This window comes from Rhipicephalus microplus, chromosome X (genome assembly GCF_043290135.1).
Source record: "Rhipicephalus microplus isolate Deutch F79 chromosome X, USDA_Rmic, whole genome shotgun sequence".
NCBI lineage: Eukaryota > Metazoa > Arthropoda > Arachnida > Ixodida > Ixodidae > Rhipicephalus > Rhipicephalus microplus.
In genome coordinates this window covers 375,549,262-375,565,217 of record NC_134710.1, presented here as the reverse complement: position 1 = coordinate 375,565,217, position 15,956 = coordinate 375,549,262, and the positions used below count along the sequence as shown (strand labels likewise).

General features: G+C 42.7%; 2 protein-coding genes across 3 annotated transcripts in view; both read right to left on the bottom strand.

The window, feature by feature from the left end:
* Positions 1-8,358, bottom strand: part of LOC119161062 (three prime repair exonuclease 2) — an 86,688-nt gene extending 78,330 nt beyond the window's left edge. Inside the window, exons 1-2 of one of the 2 annotated variants that reach the window (XM_037413394.2) lie at positions 8,174-8,358; positions 5,239-5,417 (exon numbers count right to left, since the gene is read on the bottom strand). In XM_037413394.2, coding sequence (XP_037269291.2) covers positions 5,239-5,417; positions 8,174-8,189 — 195 coding nt within the window. In that variant the 5' untranslated portion in view covers positions 8,190-8,358. The remainder of the gene's footprint in view (positions 1-5,238; positions 5,418-8,173) is intronic. The other variant, XM_037413393.2, reaches the window with a different exon arrangement.
* A 3,701-nt stretch (positions 8,359-12,059) lies between these two features.
* LOC119161061 (uncharacterized) overlaps positions 12,060-15,956 on the bottom strand; it is a 56,544-nt gene continuing 52,647 nt past the window's right edge. Inside the window, exon 5 of the transcript XR_012887515.1 lies at positions 12,060-12,207. The gene's annotated coding sequence lies outside the window, so the exon portion shown is untranslated. The remainder of the gene's footprint in view (positions 12,208-15,956) is intronic.

Genomic DNA, 15,956 nt, shown 5'->3' with positions numbered 1-15,956 from the left:
TTAAATTTTAATTGAATTAACCGAAAGTATGAATTATCGTGTGTCTACTATAATTAGCAGCACCCACTACATTTTTTTCAAAAACCACAAGATTCTGAGGACACTTTGCAATGGGCACAAGTAAATATTCTAATGGGCTGACATGCTTTACATTAGTAAATATTCTAATGACCTGCTTGTTATGCTGATTCGTAAACATGGACTACGAAGCCAAATCCACATCAACATGGTTCGTTGACTTTGTCGACTTAATACTTGTGTATACCTATTGCTGCTGCACATGGTCGCGTGTGTGGAGCGTAGCAGTCGCTTAGTGTGACGTGAACTGAGTGTAGCGATCGTGCAACTCAATATGCCTGCCCACAAAGATGTCGCCTTCAATGAAAAAGCAGAAGTTCATCACGCTGGAAGATAAGGCTGCCATTATCACTGAGGTGAAAAAGGGCATGAAGAAATGAAAGGAGCACTGACATCAAATTTCAAGATCGAGATGTGCCCATCATTCGGTCGCTTGGTATGCATAGGTCTTCTTGGCCAAATTCGAACGGCATCCGTCGCGTAGAAGTTATTTTAATTCGATGTCAAGCAGCGTAGAAAAACTAAGGTGAAAAAACGAAAAATAGACTGCACTGCGACATCGACACTAGTGCTACATGTTCGGTGTGATACATTCCCCAAATATCATCCCGAGTGACGATGCCCTAGTAGCGATGACGTGTACAATCAGGGTGTTCTTATCGTGGCGCCAACTGGCCCCAAAGTGCAGAAACGCACTCGCTCGTCCACGGCCGGGCTAGCGCGCGCAGGTGCAGTCTAGCCCGGCCGTGGCTCGTCACGTCTGATCTTCATCGCACCAGTTTGAATGATTAAAAGAATGGCGAAAGAAAATAGCATGATCAAACGTGTGCTTGTCAGTGAGCATGTCAGGGAATCGTTGCGAGTTGCAGTCATCTAGTTCGAAGCACGGAAAAAGCGCAATGAGGGTGTCTTTTCATATCACGTATGAGTTACACATCAACACGATCACAAGCTATCAAAAGTGGAAGAGCGTGCGAAGCACGGAAAAAGTGCAATGAGGGTGTCTTTTCATATCACGTATGAGTTACACATCAACACGATCACAAGCTATCAAAAGTGGAAGAGCGTGTAGTCAGATATCATCGCTAACAAGTAACATGCAGGTATCGTTGAATTTTAGTTCATCTGCAGACTTTGCGTCCACGTAAAAGTGGTAATAATACCGTGCCAACCGCGAGAGGCTGGATAGGTGGGGCCATCTGGAGGCGCAAAAAAGAAGCTGACGAGCGGGAAACGTATTCTATTTCTCCACTGATGCTCATTCGCAATAGCTGCATTGCATTGACCCCTCTTCGTATACCTGAATGCTTTGCACGCCAAAACACACCAATATAGCCAACTGAGACACATGAGCGAACATGGCTGAAGCGTGCATCCTCAGGCACCTCTGCAGTGCTGCTTGAAACGGCGTTCATTTCAGAATCACTGTTCTGCAAAAGGTCGATCGAAGCAAAACTTATTCGCGATGTGGCGAACCGCAGGGATTGCAAGCTTCAGACTATCGTATTGAACCCGAGTCGACACTTTGTACGGCGACGACAGCAATGCAGGTGACAAGGCATGACTGAATGTGTCCGCCTAGCAGAGGAAATGTTTGCGGAGCAGCTGAGCCTGACGTCACTCTTTTCTGTGGAGAAGTGGTCAGCTGTGGCGTGATCTGGAGGTGACCGCGAGGTAGCGCCACTGCTGATGCTCCCAGCGCTAAAGATGGCGGGATTGCCAGCCATTTTTGAATAGTGCTAGATCCCAGTAATATAAATCAATAAAAGTGATAGTTATTCATCCCTCAGTTGCGTTTTAGGTCGCGAATCGCCGCTATGGGGTCTATAGCTACTCGCTGACGCAAAAATCTTGGCATGAGTGAATTTGATGTCAGTGCTCCTTAAACATGGCCAACAAATTGGTGAGGCTAATATTGTGCATGAAGAAATGACTGATGAAGCCATCATCAGTAACGTCTCCCGTCAGAGAAAAGAATGACCTCGCAGCATACATTGAATGCCCTGGACACAATTCATTCAGTTTTTTGGCGAGCACGATGACGACGTGGCCATGGAGCCCTTTTTACAATGCGAGCCAAAAGCTATGATATCGCTGCAGGGAAAGGTGTGCCTTTCCTGCAGCGATTTGCCTCTATGTCCTTCTAAGGTGTGCCTAGGTAAGTTTCAAGCAACATTACTTTCTGCAGAGGGAATAACTAACAATTATGTGTCTTGATGAGATTTACACACCTAGGCTCCAACATTCCTCCTTTGGCACCTAGTGGTATGTAAATGCTGCCACCGATAGACACAAAAAGTTAAAATCTGACTTGCTTTGAAGCTGGTGAGCTCGCTAAATAAAGTAGTAACACAATGCAATAGTCGACAACCATTTTTTGAAAAGCAGAGATGCATCAGTAAAATAATAAGAATATTCACAACATGCAACATAAATATAACAAACACACAATGAAGGGAAATAGTAGGGAGAAAAATACATAGGGCAGACGTGATATTGCTAAGTGTTAGATAATGGTAATGATCCCATCACATGATAGGCGTATAAAAATAATGACAGCCACACCAACTGGTACTTCAACATATTGCAAGGATGAAGGTCAATGTAAGTGCTGTATGAGCCAGTAGAGGGAAGCAGGAAAAAAAATAATAAAATAGTATCAAACGGCTGAAGTGGCAAAATAGTCCCTTAGATGATTACAAAATGCACTTTCTTTCAATTTGTAAGTGTCGACGTCCGGAAGAGCGCACCATAGGCCAAGGGTGCAACAGCCGAAACAGAATTTGCAGAAATTTTCGGAGCACTAAACTGCAAATGTGGAGCAGGTTACAAGAAGTAAAACATCTTTTTTTATCACAAAAGACCGAATTTGGAGCAAGAAGGCTTATATTTAGAAAAAAAAATTACGTTCAAGCCATTCAACATCACCTAAATCATGCAGCATAAACATGAGCACTGCTGTTTCAATAAAACTAGTATTTCGATCTACCCCACTGAGCAAACAATGATAAAGTCCACATTAGCTCTTGCAGCGTCTGTGAAGTCCTTTGACAGACTCCGCGAATTAAAATTTAGATCAGCCAAGCTGGCGACTTTAAAAATCAAGGGATTCGTGAAGCTGAGAAGTAGGGGTGGCAAAAAAAAAAAAAGGAAACTTCCACAGTTTGTTTTTGTTAGTTAATTTTAGGGCAGCAGAAGTGTCATACACTGCTCCAAACGATTGCAAGTAATTTTCTCAGATGTCAGCGATCATACTAGTGCTCACAATTATGGGGTAGTATACACGCATGAGTAAGTGAACAAAACTTGCCATCCCGTGAGTAGTATACGCTTTTCCGCACAGCACCAGTGTGATGTGGTGAAGGTGGTTTAAGCAGCGTTCTGCAAGGGTTAGATCAAGGCCAATAAATGTTCCAACGTCGTTACAGCCCCCCTCCTTTTTTTTTTATCATTGAGCTTAGGTTTAAGGCACAACACCTCGGCTTGACTATAGCATTAATGAAAGGGTGGTAGGCATCGTAATTAAACTGAATAAGAGATACAAGATGAAAGTGGTACAGGCTTACGTGCCTACATCCAGCTATGATGACGCTTCAGTTGAAAGCTTCTATGAAGACGTGGAATCGGCAATGAGTAAGGTAAAAACACAGTATACTATACTGATGGGAGACTAACGCAAAGGTAGGGAAGAAGCAGGCTGAAGACCAGACAGTAGGAGAACATGGTGTCGATACTCGGAACCCCAGAGGAGAGCTACTAGTAGAATTCGCAGAACGCAATAATTTACAGATTTTGAATACCTTCTGCCGAAAACGAGTAAACCGCAAGTAGACATAGAGGAGCCCTAATGGCGAAAATAAGAACGAAATAGACTTTATAATGAGTGCACAACCAGGCATCGTGCAGGATGTGGAAGTGGTTGGCAAGGTACAATGCAGTGGCCATAAAATGGTACGGTCTCGAATTCGCCTAGACTTGAAGAAGGAACGACAAACTGATACGCAAGAAGCCCATCAATGAGCTAGCACTGAGAGGGAAACTACAGGAATTCAGAGTCTTGCTTCAGAACAGGTACTCGGCTCTTAGTGAGGAAACCAACCTTAGCGTAGATACAATGAATGATAATCTGACGAGTATCATTACGGAGTGTGCAGTGGAAGTTGGAGGCAGGGTAGTTAGACAGGACACTGGCAAGCTTTCCCAGGAAACGAATAATCTCATTAGGAAGCGTCAAACCATGAAAGTCTCAAGTACAACAGACAAAATAGAACTGGCAGAGCTTTCGAAGTTGATTATTAGACAGAAGGTATGCGATGCACAAAGGTATAACATGGAGAGAATTGAACACGCTCTGAAAAACGGAGGAAGCATCAAAGCAGTGAAGAGGAAACTCGGGATAGGCAAAAATCGGATGTATGTATTAAAGGACAAAGAACGCAAAATAACTACCAATATGGATAGGATAGTTGAAATAGTGGAGGAGTTTTATAGAGATCTGTACAGTAGCCGGGACAACCACGACCTTAATACCATAAGAACTAGCAGTAACCAAGATGACACCCCACCAGTAATGATAGAAGAAGTCAGAAAAGCTTTGGAGAGCATGCAAAGAGGCAAAGCTGCTGGTGAAGATCAGGTAACATCAGATCTGCTGAAAGATGCAGGACAGATTGCGTTAGAAAAACTAGCCACCCTGTTTACGAGGTGTCTCCTGACGGGAAGAGTACCAGGGTCATGGAAGAATTCTAACATCTTAATACATAAGAAAGGAGATGACAAGGACATAAGAAAGGAGATGACAAGGAGATGACCGTTGCGATCAGCAGACCAATGGGCGCACGGCTTTGTTATTTTATTTGGTCAATCGCGTCTTGAGAGTGCCCTGACCTAATGGGATTAAGGTTGGCGTGGTTAGCTTATCATGCTTTAAGATTCTGGGCGCTTAGAATGATTGATGACTCAAACTGCAGGTGGGCAATGTATGTGGCTTCCATATTGTGCTGAAATTATCGCAACTGAGAAAATTTTGAGGCTGGTCGGTCAATTTGGCGCAGCTGTTGCACACCTGATAGACGTATTAGAGAAAGGGCTACCATCCAACGGTAACCTTACGAGGAACCACTGTTATTGAGGTTTACCACAGCATTTCGCTTAGTTCACCTGAATGGTCTGTTGAGGGTATTGATTGGCCAGAACATGCGTTTGTAAGGGCCGTGCCGGTGACTGTACAGGCTTGTCTGGAAACTGTATCTGACATTGCTCCAGTGGATTGATGCCGAACATCACTGCAGGCAAGGTTCCTTGATATGACGACACCACTGCCGTGGCCTGCACTTGAGCTGGTCACAAAAGAACCAGAAAAAAAGTTTTAATTTCATCCGAAGCACACAAGAAGTGCAGAATACCTCATGTGAAACACAAGAATATGAATATTGTCATCACATGCAAAGCTGGAGCTTAGTAGTTCATGAGGTTTGATGCCCCAAAATCACGATATGATGATGAGAGACATTGACATAGAGGACTCCAGAAATTTTGATTTAAATGTACACTTAAATCCAAGTACATGGGCCTTGAGCACTTTTTCTTCCATTGAAAATACGGCCGGGATTCAATGCTGCGACTTGCAGATCAGCAATAGAGTATTATAACCACTAGACCACCGTGACGGGTGAAGTTGACGCTTGGTAAGCCCCATGAACTGTGGTCTTTTTTTTAACTCCTGACTTTCCTACCCTGGATTACAAGCACCACTGATCACGCACAGAACGCAGCACCTGAAATAATCATAAGAAAGCACCCGTCAGACATGATTCACAACAGTCCTTCACCGTGGTAAAGACAGCATGCCCATCGCGCTGCACTTAAAAAATGTACCCTATTCAGTTCTGGACAAGGAGCAACATCATGTGCAAGAAGGCAGCAGTTTAAAATTAAACTCTACAGTTTAACATACTTAAACTATCATATGACGAGCTTGCTGTAATGAAGAGACTACAGACTCATTTTTAATATTAATTAATCTTTTCCATCCCCTTGACGAGTCATCACGACACTTTTTTGTCGAAATTACCAATGACGACAGTATATAGGTCGTATGAGCTCTACATCATCTGCAAAGAGCATTTGCACCAGAGTCACCACTGTAAAGATCCACACTCCCATTGCATGCTCTGTGTCTGAGATCCGTAAGGTAACTTCAATGACTAGAGACCTCCAGAAAACCGCCTGCACACCTATGCATGGACAGCACAGATGGTGCATTTAAACGGATCTTCAAAATGGCACGTTGACGGTGTTCCAGTCTTGCAGATAAAGGCTCGGTGCACACCCCCTATAGTTGTCATCAAAAAATTATTGGTCCCACGTCGAACCAATGACTACCACACTCATAGCTGTATTAGTGAGAACAAACAATGATGCCAAGGAAAGTATCGGGGATGTCAGAAGTGATTTTAATGTAAATGTAAAGAAAGAAAAGTGGGCGAAAAGATAACTTGCCACCAATAGGACAATAGGAACCGAGACTCTCACGTTTCAATGCACATATACACACAATAAACTGTACAGAGGGATGACTGCCACCGTAGCTCAGCGGTAGAGCATCAGATGCATTATTCGAAGGTTGCAGGTTCAGTCCCTGCTGGTGCAGTAATCTATTCATCCACTTCTTATTTCTTCCCATTTACATTAAAATTACTTCTAACTACATCCCCTATACTTTCCTTGGCATCATTGTCTGCTAGTTCTCACTGATACTGTGTCCAACAAAGATAACAAGCCCCTAAATTTACCCTTCTTTCCTTCATCACAGCTGTGTTTCTGACGCTAGATGGCTAGTTACACTTGTGTCTCGGGTATTACCTGATTGCCACCTATCAATGTATTACCATGCCATCTAATGGTGAAGCCATCTTAGCACACAAATTAGTGAAATAAAGAAAGCTCACTAAATTAAAATAACAGCATTTTATAGAGGAGAAAAAACTACAATTTGTGCCCAAAAAAATGTCCAGTAGACTTTGTACAGCAGAAAAAGTACATAAGAATTAGCCAAAGTCCCCAGATTACTAAGACATTATCATGACATTAATTAGGAAAAAGTTTAAATGCTGTAAGAAGACAATAAAAACAGGCATACAGACACACGAGCAAAGAACTTCGTGTGTGCATCTGTGCTATTCCAGTTTTTGTCATGTCTTTACACGCACATTTCAAAACTTTGTTGAATTTACGGTCTAACAACATGCCTTTGCTTCATAGCATAAGATTTGCAGAACCTAAAATTCAGCATACAACAGATGCCGCGGCAATGTTGCTGTGGCAAACTCGCCAGATGATGGAATAAACAAAAAAAAGGAACCAAATTGTAACAGAAGCTGGCCGAAGTGCCAAAAACAAATTTTGCCAGCAGCTTATCCACCTAACGGCTGACCAACGCAAACGAACTGCCACCACCCTAAATCACAATGTGGAAGTTCGATGCACATATTCGCAGTTAAAAGGTTATTCTGGTACCAGCCTCCCCGTTTACCATTCACAGGTAGCATGACAGATGTTTCAAGCATAGACAGGCTATCCTACTTTGGTAAGCTTGTCGATAAGCTTCATGCTGCGGCACATTGAAAACAATGCATGTTTGATAGGTTTATCCGCCAAGCTGCTACCTCAAGCCGCTTGCAAAACCATCGTTTGGCTTAGTAGACAAAAGAATGTACCGGTAGTTTGCTTTTAGGTGACTCAGCCGGAAGAACACAAAAAATCCTAGCAGCAAGAAGCGAACATTACACAACATCAAAAATGACATATGTGAAGGCAGGATATGTGCAACGCGATGTAGACGCCGGAAATAAATGTGCGATAGTTTCCAGGACACACCAACCTCGTCGCAACAGCAGTTATACGTAACCATTTCTTTTGTTCGGTCGTATTCCTCTGTCGTTATTCGACAGGCCGATGCTAGTGATAACAAAGGCGCGGAGCTAAGATCACTGTTGAAGCAGAAAAGGAAAGAGATTGGAATCATTCACTTTATTTTAACAGTCCACATTACCTTAATTTATATAGATAGAGAATGTGGAGCGATAGTACATACTCATGTTGAATTCCATTGCCCTTGACAGTCTTGACGGGTGTGCCAGCTCAGAGAACTTTTGCGCGCCAACAGGCTAGGCAAACCACGCAACAAATTCGCAAATTGAGAACGATCCCGCCAAATGAGCGACTGAGTCACAGAATGACTGAGTTTCCGCGCGAACGGCAAAACGCGCCAAAATGTGATGACACATAGTTGCCAGATAGTCAAAAAAGAACCACGACGCCTGTGGCGCCGAAAGCGTTTTCGATTACTCATGAATATGGGCTGCGATTTATAGCGCTTGTTGAAAAGTGATCACACTTTCTGGACTAAATACTTTATATGTCACTGATCTTGTCAATAAAAAGGTCTCTTGCAAGATCTGTGGCAGGGCGGCTTATATTTAGAAGCACCATAGAGAATTAAAAAAAAAGGTTAAGAGTGGACACTCCCATAGACCCCAGCGGCCCAATCGACCCTAGCACACCTGGTGGTTGGTGAAAGCAAGTGGCGTGCGCTTTCTGTTTCGGTTTCACTGGCGCAAATTTTGAATTACTTTGCGTAACCGACGTTTGGCTATGACGAAAGTTCATGATTTTAGACCACTTTTCATCGCCCAAATGGATAGCTTTTGTAGGTAGTTTTGATTTAGCGATTCCCTGTTTTGTTTTGTTCAGTGGTTCGTGCGAATTGGTCGTGACGTAATTTTTATTTCGATTAAGTTATAATAAAAAGATATGCAGGTAATGATAATTCACTACGGTTTTATTCATCGTGCTTGTGTTTTTCTAATGGAACAAGTGATCAATGTATATATCAGTCAAAGAGACAGAGTATCCGCAATGTTTTATTCAAAGGCAAGGTAGAGTCTGAGAATATCAAAAGCACAATATGACAGAGGTAGACAACAAATGCATCTCGCCTTACAAATAAATTGTAACAAATATTGTAACAAATACAGAGAGAACACAGGCAACGCACACATCGCTAGAGTTGGCAGAAGCCGAGAAGCTGGTGAAGTATGACGCACCGGGCCAGTGGGTAAGTAAGGATCTATGGCAAAAACACAGCGCACAATGCTGATGAAGAAGGAAGAAGGACATATACACAGCAATGAAGTCGTGAATCACGCCTGGGGTTAACAGATATAATGCATAGAAAAAAAGAGCGCACAGAAACCACACGACACAATATAGCAGAAAGGCAAAGGTGCAGTGTGCTGGCGTGCTTAAGAACAGCTAGCCCAAATTGAAAAAAAGCAGACTTGATGCCTGCTTGTCCTCAGAAAGGTAGGGCGTTGCAGCTTGCTCACTAGGTGAAAGACAAACTTTATGCTACAACAATGGCAGGTCTTGTGGCTCTTCTTATGCGTCGCCTTCATCAAAAACTTAAGATCCCAAGTGATTTGCGTCTGGGTGTTGCTGTGACGCTTGCGAGCTAAAATAGATAGTAGTCATCACTTATCCAGAATTGTCGACCTTAATTGGTGCTACGAGAGCAGTATTACAGGGCTAATAAATAGCAGAAGGAAACCACTTTGGCTCATTATTTTTCACAAAGGCTCTACATCGTACGTTATCACTCACAAGCTATATAAAAATAAAATGGCAGCGTCCGCAGCCCCATCAAACGCTACAAGTATGGGTATTCTTTTGAAAATTTTGATGGGCGAGATGAGGAGGTCGATGAGAAGCTAAAATACGAAAAGCGTGATAACGTGAACTGCGCTCGAAGACATTTCAACAAGCGGTTTTGTTATCGATATATTACTTGAGCTGGAGAGTTAAAGCATACACAGTGACCAAGCGACCCACAGTAAAGTGTACAATTCGCCCGCATTTGCTACAAAAATACAGACAGGATACCCAACATTCTTTTTAAGGTTATGCAAATCACTTCGAGCGAATATACAGTGTCCCTACTCCTCATAGCGGGTAACCAAAACAATGTATGCAACGGAGTGGTTAGTCCAGTTGAACTGAATATAAGCATATAAGACCATAATGAAGTCTGCTGTAACAAAGTAATAACATAACAAAGCTATTGCAGGATTCGGTTCAACTCGAATACTTTAGTGTAAACCCGCCGCTAATTGCTAACTTGTCAAGCTGTATGCCTGAGATTGAAGACTGGAACCTCGAAGTTTGTTTGAGTCCCACCTTAATTAGCATTGTATACCAATCCTCTGTTTTTGTAACAACTTTTTGTACCCGAGAAGAAGAGCCATTTCATCTGTGTTGAATTGTACAGTTGTTGTAAACCATGTATCCTTTTTATGCACTGTAACCCACCTGCTAAAATCCCTGTCAGGGATTGCAGTATTTATAAATAAATAAATAAATAACCCTATCTAAGTTTCGGTTCACCAAAACGCACATGCCAACGAACCCAGCAAAACATTTTCAGAAACTTCGCGCGACACCCAGCAGAGCAGAAATGAAAATGCCAACACTTAACAGATGGTGATACAAAGCATCGCACACTTTCAAGTGATGTGCAGTGGCCTCAATCATGGCAAGAAAGTGAGATTCAAGTTGTTGTACGTATGCAAAAGCTGCTTCTGATGGCACAGTGAGATTCCCAAAAAGTTTGCTGGGGACGTGGTATGCTTTGAGCATTGTGAAATACTGGTGGGTACCCTTAAGCATCTCACTGTCGTCTTTCAGTAACTGAGGGCAACTGCAACCGTCACATGCATTCCGAAAAAAGTGATTGATGAGAAAACCAGCTACATAATATGCAGCGGAGTCATCGATAATATGGGAGTGAATGTTGGTCGCAAGTTCAGAGAGATCGTCTAGAGCGGGAAAGTCGTCAGGCTGTGGCTGTGCACACTCCTCATTATCCACAAGAGACGCACTGGTGAGGGAGAATGGCGAGAGCTGCTCCTGCAGGAGGTCACATTCATTATCCTCGACATTTCCGTATTCTGACAGCTTGAAGAGTTTTCTTATGCAGATGTGCTTCAGGCCACAAATGAATTGTGCTACGTTGGGGTTGGTGTTGCAACCCTGTTTTTGCCTAATGTGGCCAAATATGTTCTCCAGAGGATCCTGTTGAAGCCTGCGTGTTAACAGGTATTCAAAATTGTAATTTTTGGAGAGGTCGTCCCATAGTTGACAAATAGCCTGAATTGTAATTTGCCAACCTACGATGGTTTGTGGTTGACGTCAGCTAACAAACTGCCATGATGCAATCCAGGGAAGCTGGCCTCGGAGGAAGTCAATCAGCTCTGAATCATTTTTCATGATTGCATGTCGCAGCTTTTGCGAAGTTCTTTTTTTACTCGAGCTGTTCAAGGCATCGAAAATCCTGTCCATACGATCACAAAATTGAGCTGTAGTGATGGCCGAGGCAGGCAGCACCTTCGCATACACTATTGCCGTGATAGCAATAAAAACTGATGCACTGAGGACCTGAGTTGCTCTGCTGACCTTCATATTAGAAAAAGGTTTCTGATGAACGTGCCGTTCAGTCAACTTTGGAGCCAATCGCAACCGCAACTCATGTGAGGATTGGTAAAGACTTACAATGTGCGACCAGTTAACGATGTCATCCCCAATGTATAACTTGTGTGCTTGGACATTATTGCGCGTTGTTTTAATTAAATGCAGAATATCAAAAATGTACATCAAAATTTTCAGCATGTACTATATGTGCCGAAGTGTGCTGCTATTTCAAAATATGATGCAAAACATGGTTTTAATTCATGGCCTTGTGAGAGAGCTTTAAAATGCTTATTCTGATTATGGACTGAAGTTTTTTAGCAGTTTTTTATTTGTTCTTTAAAGCCGTGCTCACTTGGTTTAGTAAATATGCTTGGTCAATATGAATTTTAAAAGCTTGGCATGAGCATTCTGAATATCTTTAAATATAAAAACCAAAGCAAATTTCTAAATTGTAATTTTTATTGACATCTCAAGAATAACATGGTCAGGCGACTAAAGTACGTGCCACTTCTGGATGGAAATTACATGTTGAAGAATGGTTGTGAAATGTACAAAGACGATATTGGTTCTCCTTGCACCATCAGCTGTTGCAAGATCTGCGAGCTGCAAAGGTGAACACACTGTAATGTCAACAGGGCCATGTGCATGCACTGGTACAAGTCTGTTCAGCTGTGCTAGGGAGGACAAAAAACAATTTTATTTAGTCGTTAACGCACCAACAACAGAAATGAAGGCCAAAGATCAGCTCCACCAGTGTAAGAAGGTTCCTAGGAGCCTGTATATCCGCATTCACTCCTTTTTACTTGATCGTAATTGCTTATTCTTTTGCTCTATTTTTGTGTGCATTTACCTGCCAGGCAATCGTAATCTAAAATGAGTGTAATACTTTGGTGTTCTAGCACTACCAAAAAAGAAGGAATTAGGTAGGGAACTAGTGAGGGCAGCACTCGTAGCGTGTCCATGGGTCTGTGCACACAAAACGAAAATTGGCCTAGTTGGTACCTTGCATGTGTACTAGTATTAGTTGCCCCTTTCCAGCTTTCACTGTGACAGTCTGCTGTGTGTTCCACGGAGGCTTTTCAATTTTTGTTACAGTGGAGCAGCGCTCTTTCAGCAAAATGTTCTCCCGTGAGGTGTTCACAAAAACTCTATAGGTATGCACCCAAAAAAAGCAAATATGTGCCAAGCAGCTCTCAGCATAGCATAGCTTCGCATAGTGTATAGTATAGCAAGGGGTGGGAAATGGATAAGAGGGTGAGGAATGATCTTTGGAGTAGGGAGCATAAAGTATAGCATAGTCTATCATAGTATAAGAGGCTGGAAGTTACGAAGTCGCCCCCTAATGGATCCGTCTCGCTTGCGTACTAGGTAGGACAGTGTTTGCACACTCTTCATAAATTTCACTATCAGCGCTTTATAAAAAGTCAGTTTTGCCAAAAGGGCAAAGCACTGAATGCGATAGCAAAATATTCGAATGTTTCATGAAGCAAGGTTAGCATATTTAGGAGCAACATTAATTGTAGTAAACATGCGCTTGTTAAGTAACCAAGTTGCCTGCGACGTGGTCACAGTAGATGACCACAACAAGGCTCGTGCATAGTGACGGCAATGAAGAGAAGCGCCTCCTGTGGACAGCGCATGCTTGTATTAAAGGCTATACGTCGTGTGTCACTGCTGGTGGCAGTTTAATATGTGTAGAGCGCATGTATATGTAGACGGCCATTCCAGGTGCTCTTTTGGCACAGTTTTTTCGTGTTGATAGTGCAGCCTGTAGGAGCTCTCGCCTGCTGTGCGGGCAAGAGCCGGGTGCTGATCGTTGCCGCGATAGCGCGGCAACCATATGTCCTCCCTCCCTGTTCGCTCATGAAACAAGGGCGTGCGCAGACGACTCAGCGATGTTCGCTCCGCAGAAAAAGGAGGCTAGCGCATCCTTCCCTGTATGTGTGTGTATATACATTCACATACATATACGTGAATGATGGCAGCAGGGACGCCGAAAACCAGCCGAGACTGTCCATATAATTGCTATCGCATTAACAGATCACTTGGAAGCCGTGAAAGTAGTTTCTGTGAATAATGTCAAACAGAAGGAGTTCTTACCATCAAAATTATAATCTTGGATGAAAAAAAAGCACAAAATTGTTTACAGGCACTATCTGTTTATAGAAATTATATGGTGAGTGCATATTCTGCCTAATTGCTGCAAGAATATGCTATCCCAAACAAGCTTCTCGCATGAAATGCCGGAAATCCCCGAAAAGTATCCTTGTACACTGGTTTGCCACAATGAAGGAATGGTGTGGCCGCAGCATAAATAAGCATCTATAACTGTATACACACATAGCTGTTTTTGCGTAGACATTGTCGCAGCCTTTTGAAAATAATTTCCCTGAAAAATTTAAAGAAATTGACATTTCTTTGTACCCGCCTTTGGCAAGATTTTAATTTTTTCTAATTTGTTTATTGACATTCTCTATTATCATATTACTCAAGTGGTATTGCATTCTACATGAATCTGTCTCCTCAGTAAACAATATCTCAATGATTTTTTTTATTCCGATAGATTCACAGTTTGGGGCTTAGACAAACGTGATATGCTGCGCCTTTCTTTTTTTACCTTGATTCTTATCGCTCCCTCTCCACTCAAATCAATGTGCCAGTATTATCTATAGCATCAAAACGTGCATTGACTAAAACCTACCACAGACTTTTGTGGCTGCTTTGAGTAGTAGTAGTATAAGATGTAAAAACGTGGCATGTTGTTTTATGCAAAGACAAAATAAATATGACAACAATGTTTATTGAACTAGTTTGCTAAAGGACGATAGTAGAGGAGAACCTGAATGAGCTAAATCTAAGTGAAAAACATTGAAAAAAGCAGTCGCAGAGCCCTTTAGAAGCAAGTTGTATAGGCTGAAATGGAAAAGTCCTCCATATTTGATCATTATCAACATTTCTTGCATGAACTTTACAAAAGGGCCTGTGTTGATTGATATGTGGGGTTTAGCATCTCAAAACCACCATACGATTATGAGAGACGTCGTAGTGGAGGGCTCCGGAAATTTCGACTACGTTTTTTAACGTGCACCTAAATCTGAGCACATGGGCCTACAGCATTTTCGCCTCCATGGAAAGTGCAGCCGCCACAGCCAAGATTCGATCCTGCGACCTAACAGTCAGCAGCCACAGCAGTTACCTTAGCCAATTGACGACCGTGGCCGGGCAGCCCGCTCGCTCTCCGGGCATTGTCTTCACCCCCATCAATTCTGAGCTACACCTTTAAGAAGGTCATACAATTTCATCAACTCTGGCTGTCACATATATCCAAAACCCAATAGGGCCCTTTGGAAGGCAGAGGCCCAAATCGTCCTTTGTTTTCATACGAAAACTGTTTTGTGCTTAAGAATAGTATACACTTTGACCCCATTTGCATGGGGAAGTGCCTGCACTTTGAGAAAACTTTGACATTTTCCTCATGGTATGGTCGTGCCAAAAGTCCAAACCTAACCCCTTTCATCCTACCCATCCCAAAAAGACTGGGACGCAGGCTTGCTTGGCTGCTCCGACCCGACTGCTTAGTGGGCCTAGCCCACTGCTGATGCCATTCGAAAGAGGGGTGTAGAGTGCACGATAACTACCTGTCATGTGATTGCACCTCAACCGATACACTCGCGAGGGAATTAAAGGGACAGTAAGAGTGAAGAGAAGTAAGGAGAGAGGTCGTCTGTCTTGCATTAGTTATCTGGCAATTGTTCGACTTGTTCTTGTGGAGACCTATTCCGGCCAACCGCAACAAGCATCGCCTTATGGTCGGTGAAATGGCAACTGCAGTACTTCACTTCTTTAATGGTGTCGTGAGAATACAAAGCTAAATCTATGCAAGTGTCATGGTTTGTTGAAATGGCATTTTCTTGAAGGGGCATAAAGTCTCACAATGCCTCACAGATGACAGCACATGATCTAGCGTTTGCTGTTTGTTTGATCAACTCTTCTGGAAAGGCATATGTTTTCCGCTAGATGGACGTAGTTGTTCATTTTTAAAGCTGTTTGAAAGTTCCTGATTGTTTTTAGCAGTGATGGCTGCACTGTCCCGGCCTTTTTTGACATAGTTTCATGGCCTACCAAATGTGCCTACAAATCGCCGAATAGGCTCGTTTTCGTCGCGACACCTGTCGAACAAAATGTGTTAAGGAGACTCCTTCTACTACATTGCATTTATAGTGTTTTTTCGCAAAGCAGCTGCAAGTAATATCGTGGCTTTGTGGTAGGACATTTGCTTGCCACGCGAACAACCCTGGCTCGATCCTCAATAGAACCAAAAAATTTATTTTATTTGCTTCTTTCTCGATTTT